General features: G+C 45.6%; 1 protein-coding gene across 7 annotated transcripts in view; it reads left to right on the top strand.

The window, feature by feature from the left end:
- FHOD3 (formin homology 2 domain containing 3) overlaps positions 1-25,439 on the top strand; it is a 524,125-nt gene that overhangs the window by 310,276 nt on the left and 188,410 nt on the right. For all 7 annotated transcript variants that reach the window (XM_055559620.1, XM_055559619.1, XM_055559618.1 and 4 more), the window contains exons 6-7: positions 4,062-4,156; positions 22,641-22,752. In XM_055559620.1, coding sequence (XP_055415595.1) covers positions 4,062-4,156; positions 22,641-22,752 — 207 coding nt within the window. The remainder of the gene's footprint in view (positions 1-4,061; positions 4,157-22,640; positions 22,753-25,439) is intronic.

Genomic DNA, 25,439 nt, shown 5'->3' with positions numbered 1-25,439 from the left:
AATAAAAATTCCTCGAGAAATTCCCAAGAGCAGCGTAACAACAAATGGCCTGTTCTCTCTCTTCAGACCTGTGCTATCATTAGGCACGACCACCACTCTGTTCTGACATTCTGATACTCCTCATCCTTCTTCAAAATGGAAATCGGTAATTTTTGTGACCCAGACCATCTACTTTTCCTTTCTTTTTCTTTTCCCTCTTGTGTGAGTTTTATTCACAGGCCCTCATCCAGGCCTGTGGTTTTTTGCTTTTGGAAGCTTAGTGTGATTTTTAACCCACCTAAATCTATTTAGTGCCATCTTGTGTCTGCATTGGGTTTTGCAGGAAGGAGCTCATTGATTTTAGTGTGGGCTCTGGTGCAGGGAGATCTAGCTTGAAAGCTTTTGTGTCTGATAATATTCTGACAAACCAGCGTGATCAGAAACTCGAATTCCATTAGATGTGGACTTTCTGGTGACTTTCTTCCTCCAAAGTGGGCAGTTAATAGAACCTTGAAGGAAAACAGATCATGGAGAGAAAACTTACAGAAATTTTCACTTTGACTCCCTTTCCGTAGTGATGCCCTGGCTTGCTGGGCTTTCTGCAATACCAGAGGCCCTGAGAAGTTAGTGGGGAGACTTTAGTTCCTGGCTTTTCAGCCTTGGTAAGGGGGAAGGGTCCCCCAAGGGATGCACCTTCCAGAGACTATAAACAGTCCTCATTGTCTCCCCCTGTGCCATTGATTTAGAAGATGCTAAAGTCTGTGTTAGTTGCTCAGTCGTGTCCGATTCTGAAACCCTATGGACTGTACCCCAACAGCATCTTCTGTCCATGGAATTCTCCAGACAAGAATACAGGAGTGGGTAGCCTATCCTTTTTCCAGGGGATCTTCCTGAGGCAGATTCTTTACCATCTGAGCCACCAGGGAAGCCTAGCATCTGAATTTGCTTCAACGGTGGAACTCGAATGGGAAAAGGACAGTGATGCAAACTCCTCTTCCCCGGAGGTTTGCCAGTTTGTTTTGGAAGGGAGAGGAGGAAAGAAAAAGAAAAGGGAAAAAATGGGGCAGGAAGTGCTGAATTCTCAGAACTCTTCCATGAAGTGGGAGCTTTATCTTACTGAAGGAGGGAGGGGTATGCTGAGGGGGTAAGCTAGTAAAAAAATTCTAAAAACCAGGAAAAGCACTTAACACTTTGCATTATACAGTTATTTAGTTTCTTCTTGTCTATCTGTTTGCTTTCCCATTAGAGAAGTAATAGGTACTTCTAATGAAAAACAAGGAAAACAAAAAAGTAGAAGAAAATACATCCAAAGAACATATATCCTGTCATAATGCTTAATATATCATGGGGTTTCCTTTCCTTCAATGCTTGAGGATCTTAGTATTTTATTGAATTATATAATGTTTCTCATTTTCTACTTTTTAACTATTTTATCAGAAACAGCTCACCAGTTAGGACATAGCTTTGGTAAATTACTCTGTATGCAGCGTTCTAGTGGATTTTATATATGTGGATGTGTGGATTTTAGTTGATGCTTTGATGTTATAGATGACACTTGGGTGCATATCTTTGCTTCATCCTTTTTCCTCCCTTAACTTAGGGATATGCTTTTAGGATAGATTGCTTAAATCACATTGGCTGAGCAGGAGCTTTGAGAGTACTTTCAGGCTCTGAGTAGAGACATAGGGGAGCCACCTGTCCTGGCTGGAGGTGGACTCAGCCGCTTGGTAGTGATGGAGCTTGGGAGCCCTTTTCAGAGCCTCAGTTTTTCCTCTGTCAGATGGGGGTAATAATACCTCCTATACAGCCTGGCTCTCGTATTAATAACATATATAAATCCCCGCCCCCCTCAGATCTTGGGACATGGTAGACACTAAATGGTAACTATTGAAACTATTTTTAAAACAATTACAGCACTAAATAGATATATTGCAGGACTTGTACCAGTTTGCCCTGATGCCAGGAATGTGTGAAGTTATTTAACCTCTGCAGCAGTTGATGACTAATCATTTCTTTTAAAAATGTCTTTGATAATTTAAGTAAAAATGCTACCTCACTCTTGTTTTATTTTGCATTTTTATTACAGTAAGAATGAACAACTTTACTATTGTAAACTAGTTTGTCTTCCCTTTTGTCGTTGTTCAGTCACTAAGTCGTGTCCAACTCTTTGTGACCCCGTGGACTGCAGCACGCCCTGCTTCCCTGTCCTTCACCATGTCCCAGAGTTTTCTCAAACTCATGTCCATTGAGTCGGTGATGCCATTCAACCCTCTCATCCTCTGTCACATCCTTAACCTTTTGCCCTCAATTTTTCCTAGCACCAGGGTCTTTTCCAGTGAGTTGGCTCTTCACATCAGGTGGCCAAAGTATTGTAACATCAACTTCAGCATCAGTCCTTCCAATGAATTTTTAGGATTGACTGGTTTGATTTTGGCTTTTTTATATTGGTGTTTAGTATTTTCTTATCAACTTATAAATCATTTAAACCTTTATCATATTTGCTGTCATATGTCCATTTATATAGCATTATGTTTTTATATCAAAGTTTGATTTTGTGTATTATGTACTTTTTCTCATCAGGATGAGAATGTGGTTTTAACTGTGATCTCTTCATTATAAATTTTGTAGATGAATTTTTTTTGGCCTGTAATATTTCTTGCAAATAATGACAGTTTATGTATTAATTTCTAACCATCCTACCTTTCATTATTATTCATGTCTTGTTATATTTTCCTGAAACTCTCCAGCATGGTATTAAATAATCATAGGATTAGTGGCATCATTTTAAAATCACTTCTGATTTTAACAGGAGTATCTCTAATGTTTTGCCACCAAATAGAATATTAATCTGGTATTTCCAAAAATATACTGTTTACTGTGTCAAGAATATGTTCAATTAATTGTTTAAAAATTTGAGTTTTTACATATATAAGAACATACTTTTTCTCAGAATGATTATGTGATTTTGTTATCTATTTATTGGATAAAATAATAAATTTTCTGACATAACACATATATTTGTATGCTTAGAATTAGTGTATACTCACATTTCGTGTTTTATTTACTGTTTTTAGTCAACACCATTTCATCTGAACTGCTTCCTACAACCTGCATATAAAGTTGTGTGTGTGTAAAGCATAAAAGAAAGAATATAGGAAAAATATATCAACATGTTAAGAATAATTCTAAGTTATGAGATTATGAATTATTTTCATTTCACACCTCTTACTTTAAGTTTTCTAAAATGAGATATTCTACTATTACCAGGAAAAAAGTGTTGCCAAAAGTGTCAATGCCATGCCAATTAATTATGTCTGAAATAAGATTTAGGAGGTCAGATGTGATTCAATGAAGCCTATTTAGAGTATATAACCTTTGTTTATTGATTTTCTAGACATCAAATTATTTTGAAACTAAGGGAACTGAAAAAATGGAGTTAGTATTTGTTTAAAAAGTGTAATAATATTTTTTATGGATAATGACAATATGTGGTGACTGTATTTTCCTTAACTAAGAATTTATTTGGTGTTGACAAATTTTTTCATGATATCTGACATTTTAAAACCCCCAAATCCTTAGAAAGGATTACAAATAATACTTAAATACATATTTATCTCCTATCTAAGGATTCAGATAAACTTAGGATGGTTCCATAGCATCTGGGACAAGCCTGACCATAGGCTGGGGCACCAGACAGGTTGCTTTGAGAACCTCTTTCCGTAACCAGAGGCCATGACCCAGACACCGTCTCATCCATATCTGTGTCCCGTCTGGGACTTCACACAGATATAGAAACTGAAAACATGCATTTATGCATCAAGGCACAGAGAAGCAACAGTCACTGGATTTGGTGCCTTAATTGCATCTTCCAGATGCCAGGAATAGCCTTTGTTTCTTCTGTAGTGGTCCACACTTTCTGCAGTGAGATTTTGCTAATTTCAGAGCTCAGGAATCAAATCAGAAGATCAAATCTTCAGATTTGATCATTAACATACAGTGTACTTAAAGTGTGAGAATCTCACTTGACATTATGATCATTGGAGATGTTATTTACTTGCTTCTTTCTCTCTTCTCCTCTTTAGCTTTGGGCCAGATTATGTTGTACGTGGATGGGATGAATGGAGTAATAAACCACAATGAAACCATTCAGTGGCTGTACACTCTCATTGGGTCAAAGGTAAGAGACTATGGTTGAACATTTTATTTGGTTTGTATGTCATACACCTCTCTTTTTGTTGTGCTCTCTGGGATGGTTTTTCAAAAAGAAGTCCTTTATTTAGCTCCGTGCCAGCCCTGTCAGAACACAAACAAGGACTATGATTTTATAGATTAAAAAAAAAATACCCAAATTGCAAAGAACTTATTAATTTTTAATGCATTTTAGTTATTTTCTTTTAAGCTTTTTTTTTTTTTAAGTTTTTGGCTGCCCATGCAGCATATGGGGTCTTAGTTCCCCAACCAGGGATAGAACCTGGCAGTGGAAGGGTCTTAACCACTGAAATAGCAGGGAAGCCCCTTCTCTTAATTTTTAATCAAATACTTTTGGTACCTTTGGTTTTTAGCATTTAATCAAAACATTAGGCAATGGATAGAGCATTAATCTTGCCAGTGGTAAAGCCAATGTGTGCGTGCTCAGTCGTGTCTGACTCTTTTTGACCTCATAGACTATAGCCCGCCAGGCTCCTCTGTTCATGGAATTTTCCAGGCATGAAGACTGGAGTGGGTTGACATTCATCTTACCTGCTGTATTTCATGTTTAATACGGTTAGTTACTTAAGTATACGTATGTTGCATATATGTATATGCATATTTCTGTATGTATAGATGAAAGAATCTGAGACTGCCTTTCAATTCTGCCATCAATTATAAAAGTGACCAATGTCACTTTTACTCACTTTTACTCACAACTCACTAACTTTTACTCACAATTTACCCAGGCGCCATAGTAAGTGCTTTTCAGGCATTATTGCGTTTAATACACACGAGGCTACTCTAAGGTAAATAACGTCCCCATTTTGTAGTTGAGGAACTCGTGCTTGGTTGTGAAGATCTCTCTAGTTTCCCCCACAGATCTTGGCCTGTGTCTGTCTGGCAGTGCCTTGGCTGTGAGTCCCCGCTTCCTGGGGCCACGGCCCCAAGGAGGAACATCCGCCATGACACTCGAGGGGTGCTGGAAGCTGAGGGAGCCTCTAGCGTCGCCCTCTCTAGATTCTCAGGTGGGGCCATGAAGGACCTGGCTGGAGGCAGACTTGGAGGAAGTCAGAAGGGATCCCATCTTGAGCAGAAGCCAGTGAATCCAGGCTGGACTGTGGTCAGCCTGTGGCGTGAGGCATCATGGTGGACATCATGGTGATGAGAGTAGGCAGCAAGGTCATGCGGGGAAGACGTCCGGGGCGTGGGTGGGAAATTTCAACCCGACTTAGACAGCTTCCTGGGGGTCCCTGCAGAACCTGTGGTCATCCCAGGCTTCTCCATCCCTATGTTCCCTGCCACCCTCACTGTGGCAAGCCTGCCGAGGCTGGTGGGCATCAGCCCTGGGCTCTCGGCAGAGTCACAGTCCTTGGTGTGTGATACCCACTGGGTCCCAGGCCCTTGGTTGACCCTCAAATCTTCTGCTCACTTTTCCTTTTCCAGTATTATTTTTAATAGAATCTCCTCTCCCACTTTATAATAGAAGCAGTTATGGTTTTTCTTAGAAGACTGAAAATCTTTTCTTCTCCTTCTCTTTTTTTTTCCTCCCCCTCTTCTTCTCTTTAAACACTTGGCTCCATTTTCTTTGGAAAATGGATGTGCCTTTATTTACAAAGTGCTTTAGGTGACCTTACAAGCTGAATGGCATGGAGGGCCTACTGGGTTGACTTCGCAGGGTGAGGGAAGATATGTATCTCATATCCTGCTTCAGTGTTTTCTGATTTTTCCTCCATTCTGCTGAGTCTCCTTAACCTTCATGCTCATTTGGAAGCTGCTCCTTCCCCTGGGCTCTCTGCGTGGTCTCGAGGACCCCAAAAGCTAGGGAGATGGGAGATTTTGCAATGAAAGCTCACTTTATTATGGTCATAATAAAATGCCAACAACCAACCCTATTTAGAAACAGGAATAAAACCTAGCAGCAACGCTTGTTACAGGAAAATTGGCCACCTTTTAGCTCATCACCAGGAAGGAGTAGAGGAAGGGTAAGATCCTGGTGGGGGGAGTGGGAGGGGAAAAAAGGACAAGAAAGGCATGAAGAAGAAGAGAAAAGGAGAAAAGGATGAGAGGAGAGACCAGGACCAGGAAGAAAAAGAGAGGAAAGAAAGGAAATGGCTCCTAATGGAAGTGGCTCTGTCTGCTCAGTAGACGGGAGGAAGGCTCACAGCCTTCAGTGTTGCAGCAGCATCCTGTCGACTTTTCTTAGGCATCGTTCTGCAAGGAAAATAAACACTGGAAAAGGAATATATGGGACATCTTTATTGATTTCTAAATAACATGGGGAAATCATGAAATTCAAAGCCCTCAGGAATGAGATGTTTCCCCTCTCCTTTCCCTGTGCAGCATACATGGTGTTTGGGACCCTGGGCATCTCTCTCAGGCAGGGCATTTGCCTCCCACACCCAGGCACTCGGAGCATCGGCACTGATAGATCACTGCTGGATCCTTCTTCCATCTTTCATTTTCCCTACAATGGTCTCCAGCTCCTGTGTTCAATACCAGACCAGGCACTATGTGGAGAAGAAAATAGAGCCAAGGCTCAGCCTAAGCCTTGGGGCTGTTGGTGTTGTTGGAAAGGGGACGGTGGGTGCTGCTCGGAGCCTGTGTCCACTCTGTGATGTCAGAGGAAGGTCTCAGCTGACCCTGCAAGGAGTGCTCAGTTTCAGACGACTGGCTGAAAGTCAACAGGGGCAGCAGCCCCCAAGTGCAGGTCTAATGAGATCACTTCTTTACAAAACCAGTATGGTAGCCTCAACACTCCCCCTCACCTCATGCCTGGAGAATGAGCTCTCTACCAAGAACAGGTGAACCAACATCAAATCCTTAAGTTTTGAGAGGGAAGCCTCAGCCTCTCCTTTAACATACAGCTTGGGTGGTATGGCCACAGAGGTTTTCCTGATTCAAATTAAATTAAGAAATAAGGAAAGCCAGGGGTCCTAGGTTTTTCTTTTGACTAAGATTTCTCAGAACCTGAAGAACAGGAACCCTGAGGTCCTGTTGTTTGTGCCTTAAACAGGCACAGAGTTGATGTTGGAATCCTGGGTTAGAGAAACCTTGCCATCCTGTTCTCATAATTCTTCATTTTCCTTCCATGAAAGGCAACAAGATGTGTCTGCCAGTGGGCCGTTATGCAATATTTGCAGGTATTTGAGTCTCATAACCAGAGGAGGAAACGATCCATTTGCAGCCAAATAGTTACGTTTTAAAAGAAAGAAAAAGTGTTTTCAATAATATGTTTCATTCTGTTTACAAAAATCCATCTTTAAACTTCCCAGTCAGAAGCAGATGCTAACCTCATGACTTTTCATAAATATGGATTTTTTTTCCCTCTTCATATATCTGGAAGTCTCATTAACTGGGGTAAGGTGATTCAGCTTGTACAGTATAACCTTTAGTTATTATCAAACAGAGAATCTGTTTTTCTTTATCTGTATGGATCGCCTTCTGGCCATGGGGGAGGCCCCAGTAGCCCATAACCTCCTTGTAGGTTTCATGACCTCCTGATATTGTCATGAAACCTGCCCTTTCTATGTTGCTGTCGCTGCATTTTTCTGTCAGCCCCATTGCAGCTCATTCTTCCAGCTGTGTCCCAAATTTCTGGTCATAGATCTCCAGACTTACTTTGTGCTGTGTGGGGATGGCCCTGCATCCTGACTGCCACGTGGCACAGCTGCTAAACCTGAGTCAAGGGGAGCTCTGGCCACAAGGCCCTTGTCTCTCTCTCTCTCTCTCTCTCTCTCTCTCTCTCTCTCACACACACACACACACACACGTTCTTATACACCTTAGAGAGCCATGCTCCCCACTCCCACAACAAATACACACACACACACACACACACACACACACACACACACTGGGGACACTGCTCAAAGTTTCTTTTTAGGACAGTAAGATGGTGAGAAGTAACACTGGGGATGTAAGATGGAGGTGGAGGGAGAAGAAATTGACAGGGATAGGGAGCTAGGGACCTAGCATGCTATCAAAGCCCTGAGGTAGTGAGACCTGGCTAAGAATTGCAGCAGAAACTGATGAAACTCTGGAGACATTTTGTAGAATAGCTTCCTAGGACTGGGTTTCTGCATGCAGAAAAACAGCATGAAGAATCAAAGCGAGGGTCATAGTTTTGAACCTGGGCAGCTATGACTATGGCATTGCCTCCAGCAGAAGTAGGCGTGGTGGTGGTGGTGCTTAGTCGCTCAGTCATGTCTGACTGTGACCCCATGGACTGTAGCCTGCCAGGCTTGTCTGTCTATGGGATTTTCCTGGTAGGAATACTAGAGTGGATTGCCATTTTCTCTTCCAGGGGATCTTCCTGACCCAGGGATCGAACCTGAGTCTCCGCATTGCAGGTGAATTCTTAACAATTGAGCCACAGGGCATTCCCCCAGCAGGAAGAGAAAATTTGGCAGTTGGGCTTCAGTAGCTGGAAAGCTTTGACATACTGGGTAAGATGAAGGCAGTGTCCCTCAGGAGAGCTAACCAGGTGTATCCACGGTGCCAGGAAGTGCTGGCTGGTTGTAAAGTAGAGGAGGTTTCGTGAACCCTTTGGTCATGGTCATTGGCATGTCACTGCCAGTGTGATCCGCTCAGATGACCCACAGGTGGGTGAGATCTGAAGTGCTTTTTCATTTTTAATTTTTTTGGTTAATGGTTTTGAGATAATTGTATGTTCACATATCACTGTTAGAAATAATACCTAGAGATTCTGTGTAATCTTTACCCCGCTTTCTCCAAAGATAACATCCTGCAATACTGTACTACAGCATCGCAAATCAGGCAGTTGAGGGTTTGGTACAGTCAAGAGACAGAACGTGTCCATCACCAACAGGAGTCCAAATATCACTTGCCTCCTATTCCCACCCCAGCCTAAATCTCTGGCAACCATTAACCTGTTCTTCATTTCTATAACTTTGGTGATTTCAACAAGGTTATATGGAAGGTAGGGGCCACAGCATGTAACCTTTTGGAGTTAGCTTTTTTTCACTCAGCATAATTATCTGGAGTCTCACTGAAGCGCTTTTTGAGTAATATAATATCAAATAGAATTCTAGCCTTGGAGAGATGGCAAAATCTTGTTTAAGATGTTCCTGACATTCACCAGCCACAGTCCTGATACTTCAGCAGAGCAAGTGCCATTTCCCTCAAACTGCCTTTACTGGACACTGGAACTGTGGGAAAGCCTTACTTGTGGGGACCCACCTCCACCTCTCTGTCATTAGCCAAATGCTTTGCACTGCTTTCTGGAATAACACACACTCACTTCCCCATGGAAATACTCTTAAAGTATTTAAAGACAGATATTATGCCATCTTGACTCATTGGAAAAGACCCTGATGCTGGGAAAGATGGAAAGCAGGAGGAGAAGGGGACGACAGAGGATGATGAGATGGTGGGATGGCATCACCAACTCGATGGACATGACTTTGACTAAACTCTGGGAGTTGGTGGTGGACAGGGAGGCCTGGCATGCTGCAGTGCATGGGGTTGCAAAGAGTTGGACACGACTGAGTGACTGAACTGAACTGATTATGCCATCCTGTCCAAGTTAAATTTGATGGTTTCCACAGACAGTCCTTGGGGATGTAGTTTGTAGTTCCTCATTGTGCGGGGTAGCAGTTTCTCTGTCCAGCTAGTACAAAGGATCTTACTTTGGTAAGATCCCAGAATACAGTGTCCCCCTTCTATAAATCCCACCTCTGCGTTCAGCGGCAGCCCTGGGTGCACGCTCTAATCAAACTAATAATTCACTAAACCTCCTAGGTTTTGTTTTGTTTTTCACTTATTTACATTTGCCAATTTCTTCCATTCTGCATCTCTGTGATTGTTTAACACCTAAATGTGGAGCTTTGATTTTTTTCCCATTAATTTCAGGCTAGAGTTCCAACCTCAAGATCATATTCACTCAGGAAAGGAAAGCTTTAGGCTTTAAATGCTTTTTACTTCCAGCATTTCCATTTGATTCTTATAGTTTCCCTTTGCTGAAATGTATCATCTGTTTATGCATGGTGTATACCTTTTCCATTAGTCTTTAACATTTTAATCATTGTGAATTTTATAGTTCCAATATTGAGCCAAATCTATTGATGGCTTTGTTTCTTGTTAGAAAGGGTGGGGAATTGGGACTTTTTTATACATCTTGTGATTTTTTGTTGAAAGCTTGGTATGTATGGGATAGTATAGGCTAACGTAGGTAGTATTTATGCCTATAAATGGGCACATCTCTAATACTAAGCTATTAGAGTAGAGAGGTTTTCAGTTTTCTCTCAGGGGGGCTTGGGTTTTGCTGTTGCTATAGAATCTTCCTTTACCACCCTTTCCAAGTTCTTTTAAGTAATTGTGCTTGAGGTGAGAACTGGCTTGCTAGAGAGTTTTTCTCAATGTTGCCTTTTCACTGTGAGCTTTAAACATTTTCTACACATCCGAGTCTCAGAGGGAGGTCAATCGCCATGCTCCTGCCTCTCTCCAAGTGGAACCTGCTGTGGCCTGGTGCTTCCAGAACTGAACTTTCTCTGTTGCCTTTGTTTCCCACATTGGTCTTCAGCAAGGTCATATGCCTAATATTAATTACACAGTCATTAAATGTTAGGTTTTTGAAATACTACAACAATACAGGAAAATACTGTAGGAAAATTAGAAGGAAATGTACAAAGTTTAAAATCCTTATGTAATAGCACTTCAGGTGATTTTTACTTTATTTTTGTATTTCTAAAGTTTGGTATAAAGAGAATATTATTACTCTTAGAATCATAAAAAAATCAGTAAAAATTTTAAAAGGTTATTTTTTAATATCAAGATTTCATACTACAGCAGTAAACTGGGTCTTGGGGTGGGACTGTCTCAGTGGTCCTGTCCCTCCCTCAGTGGTAGGAGAACTCTAAAAGGTCTCTCCTGAGGGATGTGTTCTTGCCCCTGTCCCAGAAACACAAAGTCTTATTCTTTTCCCTTCTACTACCCTACCTGTGCTTCTGGGGCAACGAGATTTGCTGCCCTTCCCTGCAGCTTACGGCTTTTGTGTCACAGACGAGAAGACTCGGGATGTGGTTTCCTGCCTGTCCAGGTAGTCTGTGGCTGCTCCCTTCCTCCTATGGGTTGTTTGCTGTTGTTCTTGACCCTAGAGTGCAGGCTCAGGAGCTGTGGTACCTGGGCTCAGTTGCTTCATGGCATGTGGAGTCTTCCCAGACCAGGGATCAAACCGGCGTCCCCTACATTGGCAGGCAGATTCTTAACCTCTTGACCAACCAAATTCCATGTTTTAATACAAGTTCAATTTGGGGCTTCCTCGATAGCTCAGTTGGTAAAGAATCCACTGCAATGCAGGAGACGCTGGTTTGATTCCTGGGTCGGGAATATCTACTGGAGAAGGGATAGGCTACCCATTCCAGTATTCTTGGACTTCCCTTGTGGCTCAGCTGGTAAAGAATCTGCCTGCAATGTGGGAGACCTGGATTTGATCCCTAGGTTGGGAACATCCTCTGGAGAAGGGAAAGGCTACCCAGTCCAGTATTCTGGCCTGGAGAATTCCATGGACTGTGTAGTCCGTGGGGTCGCAAAGAGTCGGACACGACTGAGTGACTTTCACTCACTCAATCAAGTAATATTTGTGTCAGAGATATTATGGATACAAAGAGCCACTCTCCCCTTTATGGGTATTGCTCTTCTACTGGTTATTTGGCTCCATACACCCAGAAATCCCTGGAGGAGGAAATAGCAACTCACTCCAGCATCCTTGCCTAGAGAATCTCATGGACTGGAGTGCCTGGCATTCTATAGTCTATGGGGTCAGAAAGAGTCGGACATGACTGAGCAACTGAGCACATAGGCACACACCCAGAAAACTAATTCTCACTGATTTGATCTCCTGGATACCCCCATAATCTAAGTGGAAGAAAAAGAAAAAAAGAGGAAATTTTACTAGTCATTGTTTGGGGGGAATTTACTAGTCGTTGAAACCAGAGGTTGGAGTCACACCTTAAAGGAACCAGCACACTGAGGGGACCCCAAGATCCAGAATGGGTCCCCAGCCACAGGGCTGGAACAGCTTTTTTTTTTCATTCCACTCTGAGATGATTAACTTCAGGGAGCTGATTTGTGGTAGGAACCACAACTCTCCAAAGGCTTATTGATAAACCAGAACTGCAGCTTACAAATTTACATAGTCAAGATCCCTTATGAATGCAACTGGGAGGAAACAGGAATGAAGTGGGACTCTGACCCTTCTTCCCTTTGGGGGCATGTGGCCAAGCACTTGCAGCTGTGTTCCCTCTTCTGGGAAATGGGTGGCTCTAATATGGAAGAACATCTGGAATGATGTAAAAGCTTCACTGTAGCCGATGTGCTGTTCCTTGGACAGAGATGTTCTAGGAGAGTTGGGTGAATAGGACGACTGCAAAAAGCATAAGCTTCCAGGAGCCCGCTGGGAGCAGCCCTACCAGCTCAGGTCATCCTTTGCCAGCACTGCTGACCCCATCCCTGCAGCCTCTCTCTACCTGCCAGTACTCATCTGCCAGCCCTTCTCCGTCCACTCTAAGGAGACGACAGCTGACCACCACACTCTGGCTGACAGCACTTTCACCATTCCTGAGCTTGGCAGTTGTCCACTGTCATGTTTCCAGGGCTGGTTATTTACATAAGAAAGTTATTCAGCTTTGATCAATAACCTCAGATATGCAGATGACACCACCCTTATGGCAGAAAGTGAAGAGGAACTCAAAAGCCTCTTGATGAAAGTGAAAGAGGAGAGTGAAAAACTTGGCTTAAAGCTCAACATTCAGAAAACTAAGATCATGGCATCTGGTCCCATCACTTCATGGGAAATAGATGGGGAAAAAGTGGAAACAGTGTCAGACTTTATTTTTGGGGGGCTGCAAAATCACTGCAGATAGTGATTGCAACCATGAAATTAGAAGACGCTTACTCCTTGGAAGGAAAGTTATGACCAACCTAGATAGCATATTCAAAAGCAGAGACATTACTTTGTCAACAAAGGTCTGTCTAGTCAAGGCTATGGTTTTTCCAGTGGTCATGTATGGATGTGAGAGTTGGACTATAAAGAAAGCTGAGCACCAAAGAATTGATGCTTTTGAACTGTGGTGTTGGAGAAGACTCTTGAGAGTCCCTTGGATTGCAAGGAGATCCAACCAGACCATCCTAAAGGAGATCAGTCCTGGGTGTTCATTGGAAGGACTGATGCTAAAGCTGAAACTCCAGTACTTTGGCCACCTGATGCGAAGAGCTGACTCATTTGAAAAGACCCTGATGCTGGGAGGGATTGGGGGCAGAAGAAAGGGGACAACAGAAGATGAGATGGCTGGATGGCATCACCAACTCGACGGACATGAGTTTGGGTGAACTCCGGGAGTTGGTGATGAACAGGGAGGCCTGGCGGGCTGTGATTCATGGGGTCGCAAAGAGGCGGACATGACTGAGCAACTGAACTGGGCTGAACTGAACTGATTACTCAAAGAAGAATACCCACTCCAGTACTCTTGCCTGGAAGTTTCCATGGATGGAGGAGCCTGGTGGCTACAGTGCATGGGGTCAGGAAGAGTAGGACACGACTGAGCGACTTCCTTTTCATTTTTCACTTTCCTGCATTGAAGAAGGAAATGGCAACCCACTAACCCACTCCAGTGTTCTTGCCTGGAGAATCCCAAGGACAGAGGAGCCTGGTGGGCTGCTGTCTATGGGGTCGCACAGAGTTGGACACGACTGAAGCGACTTAGCAGCAGCAGCAGCAGAAGAGAAGAATATGTGTCCCATTTGCCCGTGGCTTATGTTTTTGCACCAGAGGGAAAGCTGGGGTACTCTATAGTATGGTAGAAATCAGATTAGCCTTGGTTTTCTTCGACTTCCTCTAGAAGTTAGCTGTATGACGAGTCACAGAGTCTTCTGGACCAGGAGGTTTTGTATCTGAAGCTGCGGATAAGCACCCACTCTGGTTGATTTCCCCCCTTCATTTTGAAGGTACTGTGGCGGTGTTCCCTAAGGCAGTATTTTAGTGCACGGTTTTGGTAGTGCTTTCAGTTCAGTTCAGTCGCTCAGTCGTGTCCGACTCTTTGTGACCTCATCAACCGCAGCATGCCAGGCCTTCCTGTCCATCACCAACTCCCAGAGTCCACCCAAACCCATGTCCATTTAGTTGGTGATGCCATCCAGCTATCTCATCCTCTGTCGTCCCCTTCTCCTCCTGCCCTCAATCCCTCCCAGCATCAGGGTTTTTTCAAATGAGTTAGCTCTTCGCATCAGGTGGCCAAAGTATTGGAGTTTCAGCTTCAAAATCAGTCCTACCAATGAACACCCAGGACTGATCTCCTTTAGGATGGACTGGTTGGATCTCCTTGCAGTCCAAGGGACTCTCAAGAGTCTTCTCCAACATCACAGTTCAAAAGCATCAATTCTTCGGCACTCAGCTTTCTTCACAGTCCAACTCTCACATCTGTACATGACCACTGGAAAAACCATAGCCTTGACTAGACGGACCTTTGTTGGCAAAGTAATGTCTCTGCTTTTTAATATGCTATCTAGGCTGGTCATAACTTTCCTTCCAAGGAATAAGTGTCTTTTAATTTCATGGCTGCAATCACCATCTGCAGTGATTTTGGAACCCAAAAAAATAAAGTCAGCCACTGTTTCCACTGTTTCTCCATCTATTTCCCATGAAGTGATGGGATTGGATACCATGATCTTCGTTCTCTAAATGTTGAGCTTTAAGCCAAGTTTTTCACTCTCCTCTTTCACTTTCATCAAGAGGCTTTTTAGTTCCTCTTCACTTTCTGCCATAAGGGTGGCGTCATCTGCATATCTGAGATTATTGATATTGGGTGAAGTGCTTAGATAACAACAATGGATTTATGTTACCTGTTATCAGCTAACTCTTCATAGTTACACTGAGGAATGTATCCCAAAGGAAATTTAGCAAGTGGATGTTTTTTGGTCTTATTCACTTTTAGACATTATTCTTTACAGAAACCTCCAGGTAAGCCCCAGTACTTTATCTCAATAGATACAGCATTATTTACTATTTTGACATTTATTTGAATTATTTTTGAATTTTTGTTTTTGTTGTTCAGTTGCTACATCGTGTCCACCTCTTTGCAACCCCATGGACTATAGCATGCCAGGCTCCTCTGTCCTCCAGTATCTCCTGGAGCTTGCTCAAACTCATGTCCATTGAGTTGGTGATGCCATCCAACCATCTCGACCTCTGCTGGTGCCTCCTGCTTTTGCTTTCCATCCTTCCCAGTATCAGGGTCTTTATTTTTGAATAGTCTTCTGTATTTGACATTCTGCAAGATTTTCTGACAGCAAGTAGTAAAAGTTTGAGGGGTTCCCAGCCCCACAATTGGCTGCTCCATTAATCACCAAGTTGGTTCCCTTTCTGCAAATTGCATTGGATCATACATGGGTTGGCCATTAGGCCCTGAAGCCATAGCACATGGGTTTGATGTGAGTGGCTTCCTGTCCTGGCAGGTGTGCCAACTTTGGGGTCTGCACCTCTCCCCCACAGACACCTGAAAGCCTTGGCTCAGAAGTTTGGACTCAGGGAGTGTATCTTGGCCTATACTTTATTTCTGATAAGATCAACCTCATTCTTATGATGACAGCACAAAAGGGGAGAGATTTGAACCCCAAGATGTCTGAGGGCCCATTCTGAGCTTTTTGCTTAGGAATTCTGAGCTTGAGTATATGTCTCTGGAATAAAGCATTTAAGAGAAGTTTGATAAATATCTTAAGTCACTTGAATTTTGTTGTTGTTCTTGTTAAAATATTCAGTATATTCTTAGTTCTGGTTAGCTTGTAAACAGTGTGGCAAAGCTTTGCGGATCAAGTTACCCTCCAATTTCTAATTCAGTTTTAATAACCAGCATCCACTTCTATAACATGCTTTTTTTAGTGGAAAATGAAACAGATAGAGTGAAGCATGTCTTTCAAACCCCCTTTATAATTTAAATCCTTTGGTTTGGAAATTGTTTTCTTTCTATGGTTGCTGAATTTTTAAAAGAGTAGGAATTTGGAGACTTGGGGGAATACTTTGATTTCTACTTCATAAGCAATGTATTTGACCTGCTAAGTGAAGTTCTTGGTCTTCTCTAAGTGCCATAAAACGTGAAGGGAGTTCCAGTTTGCTTTTTTATTTGTTTACTTCAGGCTGTGCTGGGCCTTTGTTGCTGTGCGGGCTTTTCTCTGTGCGACGAGCTGGGGCTGCTGTCCAGTTGCGGTGCGCCCGCTTCTCCCTGCGGTGGCTTCGTTGTCGCAGAGCATGGGCTCTGGGGTGCTCAGGCCTCGTTAGTTGTGGCTCCCGGCTCTAGGGCGCAGGCTCAGTAGTGTGGCACGCGGGCTTAGTTGCCCCAGGCATGTGAGGTCTTCCCAGATCAGGGATCGAGCCTTTGTCTCCTGGATTCACAGGCAGTTTCTTTACCACTGAGCAAGGAGGGAAACCCTCTAGTTTGCTTTTAAGAACAGAATTATTGAGGAACTGCCTCTTACTCCTTTTCCATAACAACTGGTGGTTACAGTTTATCTAAACCCCAGATAGCCAGGTTCTGTACAGGCTGACTCCATGCCCTCCTTGTGGGTTGAAAATTAAACAACAGCAACAACAAAGCCAGCCAAGCCCTATGGACACCATCGTCCTACTCAGTCCCCACCTCCCTGACATGAGGTGACACTGGAGTCCCAGGTTGTCCGTGGGACCTCCCTGGTCTTCAGAAGCCCCACGGCCTCCACTTTATGCTGTGTAGGAACAGAGAGGAACAGCTGCTGTGGAGAGTAAGGCTCACACTGATGAGAAGCACAGTTCACCGCTGACTACATGTTCCTGTCCTTGTGTGAAAGGGTTGTCTCAGATTCCTGTTACATACTGTGATTTAGCTGCATATTTAAAGCAATATAAAACATAATTTATTATGATGGACAGCACTAAAATAGAGTACCAGTTTTTCCTAGAATGTAATTATAGTTGATCCTTGAATTATGCAGAGCTTAGAGACCCAGACCCTTCCAGGAGTTGATAAATGGTGTATAAATTAAAGTCAACTTTCCATATCTGAGGTTATTCCATATCCGCAGTGCTGTACCCGTGGTTCTGCACCCATGGATTCAGCTAGCTGCGGATCACGTGGTACCTTAATATTTACTTTTGAAAAAGAAAAAAACTTCCTATGAGCGGACCCACACAGTTCAAACCCATGTTATTCAAGGGTTGACTGTATATAAAATTAGGTAATGTGTAGCCCAAAGGCTGAATGTAGACCCTCCCCTCCGTGTGGTTCCTCCAAACCCTAAAATAAGTGGGCTTATTTTATAAGCAGGAACCTGAAGGCTGTCACACCGCTCTTCGGGTCCCTGGAAGCCTAGAAGGCCAGCTACATCAGCTCTGAGCCTCTCGTCCCCAGTGTAGGGGCCTGGCTCTGGGACGTTGCTCTCTGTCCTCAGTAGCCTGACTCTGATGGCCCCTGGCACAGGTAACGCTCTCAGCCATGTTGTGTGGAGGTGTTCTGAGTCCTGTCTCCAAAGCAGGGTGACTGTCTTCTTAAAGGCTGGGCTACAGCTTCCTGACCTCCTGCCCCCCGGGGACCCTCAGTGGGTACTGAGCATCTGGAAGGCACTCAGGACGTTGAAAGAAGAATCAGAGCATCTTGGAATTGGGAAGGACCTTAGATGGCTTGGCCAGCTCATCCCCATCCAGGTTCTGAATTCCTTCTGCAGTAGCCTTAGCAAGGGCCACCTAGACCCTCTGATATGGGGAATCTATGCCCACAGCATCTGACTGGTCTCAGAACCACTGCTTCTGAGACTGACTCTGTGTTGCCCTGGTTACTGTTTTGTGACCAGTTGCTTTATCTTCCCAAGTGGTTCATGCTCCATAAGAATGAGAATCAGTTCTTATTGATTGCCCTCAGTGTTAGACAGATAGGCAGAGTTTTGAGCCTGTAAGCCATTTGTGATGAAACCGCCCTTTAGAACATAAAGGAGCACCAGGCGGAGATGAAATGGCATTGGAGGGTCACTGCCACAGGCCTTTGAGAAGCCTCCGGTGTCTGAGCCTTGCAGTGCTGTGTGCACTGGCATCCATGCGTGTGTCCCCACCCCTCATTCATGGTCCTTGCTCTCGCTGCCACGGTGGGCCTGCCTCTCTCGGTCCATCACTGGCCTCTCGTTTACCTCTTCTCAGCAGGCCAGGAAGCTCGGTGGCCACTCCTGCTAGAATGTGTCTTAGAATAATTACAGCGGATTTTTAAGAGCTCTGAGATGATGAGCAGCGTGTTTGGACTTGGAGGAATGGCTGTGTGGCCTCCACTGTGACTGTTCCAAGGTTTTGGAGGGTTTTGATAGCATTCCAGATACTTGAGGGCATCAAATTGCTTGAATTCTGGAAAAATGAGCATTTGGTGTAGAAATCTTTTGAAGTCAGGAATTCTTATTCCTTTCAAGTCTGTACAGCAATGCTAATGAGGTATTTCAGAAGAGAAGCTGTGCTGGTTGTATTTTGATGATTAGTTGGGACATGCTAGCAATTAGTACTGTTCATTTCCATTAAATTAATGTGTCACTGCTCTCTTTTTTCTAAAGTAGTTTAACTATATAATATGTTTGTGATTAATTTTACATAGTAAGGCTTCCAAACACACATAAACATCAACTTAGACCGAGTAGAAGCCAAATTCATAGAAGCCTAAGATCATGACTCAGAAGAGTTTAAGAGTTTTTTAAAAATAAATTTACAGGGGCAAAAGATCTCTAAGCAGAGACTTCATAGCAAAGGAGAAGATGACATGAACGGGCATGTTGAGACTAACAGGGAAAGAAGACTTTCCGAGAAAACTGTGGTTTCTTACTTAGAGAACCTTGTAAGGCAGAGTGGGTCCTTGAGTACCCTGTCAGCCAAGGCCCTGTGACCACAGAGATGCCCAGGAGGCAGCCCAGCTGAGACCAGCTGATGGGGCCGTGGGCTGGGCAGCAGCCAGGTTCTTTCCCACGAAGACACCGAGGAGGCTTAAACCACATAATAACAGTCCACCCACTGATGAGGACGCCAAGCCTGGGCTTGCTGGGTTGTTTTATTTACTTGAAGACATTTTTTCTGCTCTACATGTACCAAGATAGCACAGTTCATTGTGCCATGCCTTCCTCTCCTACCCCCCACCTTGTAGTTGCGGAGAAAAATACTCTGGAATTTAGTCTATTCCCAGTTAGGGAGAACAGAGAATGTGGGACACGGGTGACAAAAGGTGAATGTGCTCTAGAGAGTTCAGAGCCCTCGCCAGAACTCAGGTCCCGTTTTGATAAGGATGTCGCAGGGCGGACGGATAGAAGCCCAAGGCGCTGCTGTCCTCTGCACTTGGTGGGGGGCCCAGCCGTGCTGAGAGCTGGGGTGGAGTTGGGGGTCGGAGCGGGCTGAGGAGACTGGCTCCACACACATTAGTGGTTGGGTTTGCAGGCCAAGCCTTGGTGAAGGGGCACTCCGGCCTGCCCCTGTGCAGCAGTGACCCAGCAGCCCCTTGGAGGGAGATGCAGCTTCTGGTGTGTCAGGAAAATCAGCATCTCCACCACCAGGTGGCCTCTGCTCTGGGGCTTCCCTGGTGGCTCAGCTGGTAAAGACTCCACCTGCCATGCAGGAGACCCTGGTTCAATTGCTGGGTCAGGAAGATCCCCTGGGGAAGGGACCGGCTGCTCTAAACAGGTGTGGCACTTGTATCAGGTGAGCGAACGTGTATGTAGCAGTTACAGGTCATGATAAAGGACGTGAAGAAAACAGGGTGATGTGAGTGACCAAGGGGCTCCTTTAGATGAAGTCGTCAGAAAGGTTATTTCCCATGAGGGGAAATCTCTCAGACCTGGAAGATAAGGAAAGGCCAGACCTGTGGTGACTGGTGAGGGAATAGCCAATGAGAAAACTCTTGAGTCAGGCACAAGCTTTAGTATGTGAAAAACACATGGTCGTGTGACTCAAGAGAGGTGGCTGATGGGAGCACCCTGGGCAGAAGGGGAGTGACAGGGGATGAGGACGGAGAGCTTGGTAGCGACATAAAGCTTGCAGGGGTGGACGCCACCCTGAATGTGATGCAGAGCCAGTGGAGGGTTGAGAGGGCCAGGGTCACTCTGGCTGAAGTTTAGAGAAAGGGCTTCAAGGTGACAAGCCCAGAAGTACTGAGGAGGCTCTCACGGTGGTCTCAGGTGGACAGGGAAAGGGAGCTGTGGGCAGAGTCGGATAGCTGCCGACAGCCCTGATGGATGGAGTCATTGTGAAATTGGGAGGGAGGAGGGCAGTGTGGCTCCCATTTGCAGTGAGTGAATGGTGGGGCCTTGTCCCGAGGGGTGGACTTGTGGAAGGGACACACTGGAAGTGGTGGTGGGACAGAATGAGCGCAAGTGCAAATCGAGAGAGTTCTCTTTGGGCTACATTGAACTTGAGGGCCCGTAAGAGTGGCGAGGTCAGGTGCCAGGTCTGAAGAGCATTGAGTCATAAGTGGGATTTACAGTTAAGGGCCTGGATGAACTCACCTGGACAGAGTGTGTGGCAAGGGAGCAGGGGTGGGGAGTGAACTCTGAGGCCTCCCCACACCTGGAGGTTGAGCTGCTTAGAAGGAGCCAGCTAGTGTAGCCCCCCAGGTAGGAGACGGTGGTCAGCCATGTCATGAGGAAATTGTTTCTGGAGGGAGCAGTTGATTGTTACGTGCTGCTGAGAGTTGAGCTAAAATGAGCCTAGAAGAGTAACCACTGGACACCATGGAAAGTCAAAGTGTTAGTTACTCAGTCGTGTCTGACTCTTTGTGACCCCATGAACTGTAGCCTGTCAGGCTCCACTGTCCATGGGATTCTCCAGGCAAGAATACTGGAGTGGGTTGCCATTTCTTTCTCCAGGGGATCTTCCTGACCCAGGGATCGAACCCAGGTCTCCTGCATTGCAGGCAGATTCTTTAGTGTCTGAGCCACCAGGGATGCCTGGACAACATGGAGGCCATCAGCAAGCTTGACAAGAGTAGTTTAATCTGCGTCGTGGAAATAGAAGCTCTGTCAGATGGGTTGAGGAGTCTATGGGAAATGGAGAAGGGGAATCAGGGAGTATGGCAACTCTTTTGAGCCATTTTCTCTTAAGGAGAGCTGGAAACCATGGCTCTGGCTGGAGAGAGCTATGGAATCGAGGAAAAGCCAGCTGGTTTACTAGGGGAGATGACAGAGGACAGGGCGTTGAAGGGGAGAGGTGGGGTCATGAGTTTGGAGAAATGACTTGGAATGGGTGATGGTTTCACCCTGTCCCCCTGGCGTGTGCAGGGCTCCACATCCCGCCCTAAAGTCCACACCTGGCTCTAATATATTGATGTGAGGAGATGCCTGCAGGAGTCCCTGGGCCTTTCTCGGCGGCAGACCTGGTGGAGTGCCTGGAGCCGGTTTTCCGCAGCCACGGGGGTGGGAGAACAAATGTGGACTGATTGGTTGCTTCTTGGGAGATTCGTTCATTCCACACGCAAACACCGTTGAGGCCACTCTGACCCAGGTGTGGTTCTGACCCTGCAGACCCCATGCACAGCAGTCCCTCTCCCCAGGAGAGCTCTTTCTGCCCGTGGGGTAGGGGCGGAGGCAGGGGGGCACTGTCCAGCCACCTGCTGGGGGCCCCCTCAAGGAGCAGCCCTGAGGCAGGTGCGCTGTTTCCTAGAAGGGGGATTTGAACCTGTTTCCAGGAGGAAGGTGGTGTGTGATTTCTTTGAGAAGGAGGAAATGGGGCGCAGGAAAGGAGACATGAGTCAAGGTTGCAGCAGCAAAGCCTGCGGGGAGGGGTCGGGGGCTGAGCGGGAAGCCCCAGGCTGCCACAGCCCACCCCCAACTCCTCCCCACCCCACCCCACCGCCCAAACCCCACCCCTGGCGGCTGAGTGAGTTAGGGTTCAGTGGCGGCTGCATTTCTTCAGGTAAGTGACCTTCAGTCCAAGTGAAGAGGAGCCCTGGGCTGGGTGTGGCTCCTCAGGAGTGCGGTCCTCTGGGCCCAGGACTGTGGGGGTGAGGCCCCAGATGGCCTTCCCTCTGCAGTTTTAAGAACCCGGACTTGGTTCAAGCATCCTGTCGCAGCCTCAGACAAGTCATTTAGCTTGCCATGCCTGCTTCTTCATCAGAAAACAAATGAGACTTGATTGCGGTACATCACAGTGATCTAGTCTGGTTAAAACGAAGTTACCGACCCAGCAACTGCCGCCTCCTGTGTTGACAGATAACCTGTGTGAGCCCAGGGCCAAAGGCCTTGGGTTCAAATTCTGGTTCCGTTTCTAGCCGTGGTATCTTGAGTCAGGGACTCGGCCTCAGTTTACTTATCTGTGCAATGGGGGTAATACTGACACCTGCCTTCTGAGGTGTCTGGTGAAGGAATCTGCGTAACTGCTGAGAAGAGCAGCTGGGTGCCAGCTGCTGTCAGGACAAAGGCTGCAGACGCCCCCGCTGTGTGTGCAGCCGCATGATGGTTGTGTCTTGTCTCCGCAGTTCCGCCTGGTGGTGAAGACAGCCCTAAAGCTGCTGCTGGTCTTTGTGGAATACTCGGAGTCCAATGCACCTCTCCTGATTCAGGCCATCTCTGCCGTGGACACAAAAAGGGGTGAGTGGTCCCTGCTCGCTATGTCATCCAAGTAAAAGTGTCTCATGGAAGATTTCCACTTTTTATTTCCAGGTTCAAGGCAGAATTGAAAAGGAACAGAATTCCCTTTGTGTGGACTTCTGACATCAGGAAACAGTTGTTTCAGGATGCATATGTATAAAGATTAGGTGAAGGAGAGAACAGGGAAAGAAAAGCACCCCTAGCTGACCCAGGACAGGTCAGACTCCAGCTTATCTTTATGCCCCATCTTCAGCCACCACAACTGAATGCACAGAACCAGCTTGTTCTCTTTTCCCATCCTGTTGGAGTCACTTTGGCTCCTTCGTCTCTTCCCCTCTCTCCCACCTGCTTTATTGGCTTTCACCCCACAATGTTCCTTAAACATCTTCCCTCCCTTGCATCCTCTTCACCATCTCTCACTGGGCATCCTTTACCTCTCTGAAATGCTACCCGCCTCTCTGCTATTGGAGGCTTCTTCTAAAGCACAAATGTGGTCACGTCGTTTTCCGTCTGAAACCTGCCGGTGGCTCCCCAGTGCCCGGTTAGGGCCGACCCTTCACGTCCCGTCCCTGTTTACCCGCCACCCCCACCTCCCACCCAGCCTGCGCCAGGCCCGCCCTGCCTTGGGTCAGATGAGCGTATTCTTTCAAAGCCCTGTGTGCCCCTCATCTCTGCTGTGCCCATTCTCCCAGGAGTGTGTGTCCTGCTGGACAGTGGGGTGCCTGTCCCCTCTGGGTGTCCCAGCACCTGGCTGACCCACAGCAGGAAGGCCTAGTGCCGGCCTGCACACCTGAAGACAAATGAGCTTTGGATTTGGTTTACAGCATGACATGCTGCGTCCCCTTTAATGTTGTGAAGTCTGATTCTGAAACGGGTTTTTGTTTTGTTTTATTCTTTAAAACAGCTTCCCTGGTAGCTTAGACAGTAAAGAATCTGCCTACAATGAAGGAGACCAGGGTTCGATCCCTGGGTTGGAAAGATCCCCTGAAGAAGGGCTTGGCAACCCACTCCGGTGTTCTTGCCTGGAGAATCCCATGGACAGAGGAGCCTGGTGGGCTACAGTCTATGCGGTTGCAAAGAGTTGGAGATGACTGAGTGACTAAAAAATACTTAGGTTTTGTTCCTCAGTAGGACATTTTTATGAATATTGTCATCCCCACAAAGACTCTAACAAGAACAAAAACTTGTTAACATTAATTATTTTCTTTTTACAATGGAAATACTCTAGAAAATTTGGAAAAAAAACAGTGTAAAGAAGACCATAAAAATTTACCTGTAGTCTTACCAGATAGAATTGTTCTTAACATGTTGGTGTATGGTTGTGTGTGTGTATGTATGTATGGACACACATGTTTATGTACAAGTCAGCTCAGGGACAACTGATGAAAAGAAATGAGAGGCCTAAATAGCCTTCTTTGATTCAAACCACTTGTTGTCTCTGACTCAGTGTTGATCAGAGACCCACATTCAGGACTGAATGCAAAGATGAAGGAAAGCAGCTTCCTAGTTGCTTTGAAAGTTTGAATATAAGTTAATGAAAGCCATCCAGGACCATGAACTGGGATTCTGCACTTTTCCCACAAACACACAGGCAGACGTCAGTCCCCAGCATGGTGGACTGTAGGTGGGAGGCAACTCCAGGCCTGTGTTTGCGTGTACCACAGAGACAGTCCTAGTGTGTGATCAGGGGCTGTGAGTCTGGAAGGTTGATGCCAGATTGGGGCAGGTTTTTTCTGCCAAGGCTTGTTGCCATCTGAAGCATGAGCATGAAGACCCTCGTGGCCTAAAGGGGACATCAGGGGGACCCCTTGAGAATCCTAATGAAGGCTCCCAATGACTCAGAAGCCAGGGTGGGCTTTCCCAAGGCCAGTCCATGGCTTAGGGTCAAAGGTGGATGTTTGGGAAGAGAGTGAAGCTGATCCTTTCATTCATCCTTGGAAGATTCATACTCTATTCTCCAACTCTTCGAGTTACTTTAGGATAATTAGCAGACTCTTCATTTTCCTATCCTAAATTTCAGGTAACCCTTGGGCCCTTGTCATGCAGGCCGTGTTAAAGGAAACAACCTTCTTATGACCTTGAGGTTCTCCCTTGACTTCACTGGTTTGGGAGCTCATAGCTTCCTTCCTCAGACTGCATATCTCATGGAGAGACCATTTGGGATAGAGGAGTGATCCCGAGCATACCCAACCCCCAGGTCTCCACCTGCAGGCCCAGCTGTACACTCAGCTGTACTCTCTCCCCCAAGACAAAGCCATGGCTGCTCTTTCCCAATTTATAAAAATAAAAAGTCATAACAGAGAATGGATTGTTTTCTCAATCTCATGGTTTTTCCAATGAAATTTTTTAAGCTATTGGCAAGTATTGTCATCCGGTTGCTACTGAGCCCTAGCAGCTGAGAACAAAAAGGATCAGCACTGATGTAAAAACTCAACCATGGCTTATCATGTGTGGTTCAGTCCCATATTTCTCTATGACGTGTGTGGTCTTGGCCATGACATTATAACACGTACATATAACACCATCCTATATTACTGCTAATAAAACTGTCCCTGAACTCTGTGCTGGAGTTGGACACACAAATACGTCCAGCTGTTCTGCAGGGGAAGGCAGGACTTGCGGGTGTGTTTCCACCTGGCAGGTTGAGAAGCTGCTCTGCAGTCCCTCTCAGCTGGACGAGCGAGTAG

The sequence above is a fragment of the Bubalus kerabau genome, chromosome 21 (genome assembly GCF_029407905.1).
Source record: "Bubalus kerabau isolate K-KA32 ecotype Philippines breed swamp buffalo chromosome 21, PCC_UOA_SB_1v2, whole genome shotgun sequence".
Taxonomy (NCBI): Eukaryota; Metazoa; Chordata; class Mammalia; order Artiodactyla; family Bovidae; genus Bubalus; species Bubalus kerabau.
Note: the sequence above shows the minus strand (reverse complement) of the source record. Positions and strands in the feature narration are given on the sequence as shown.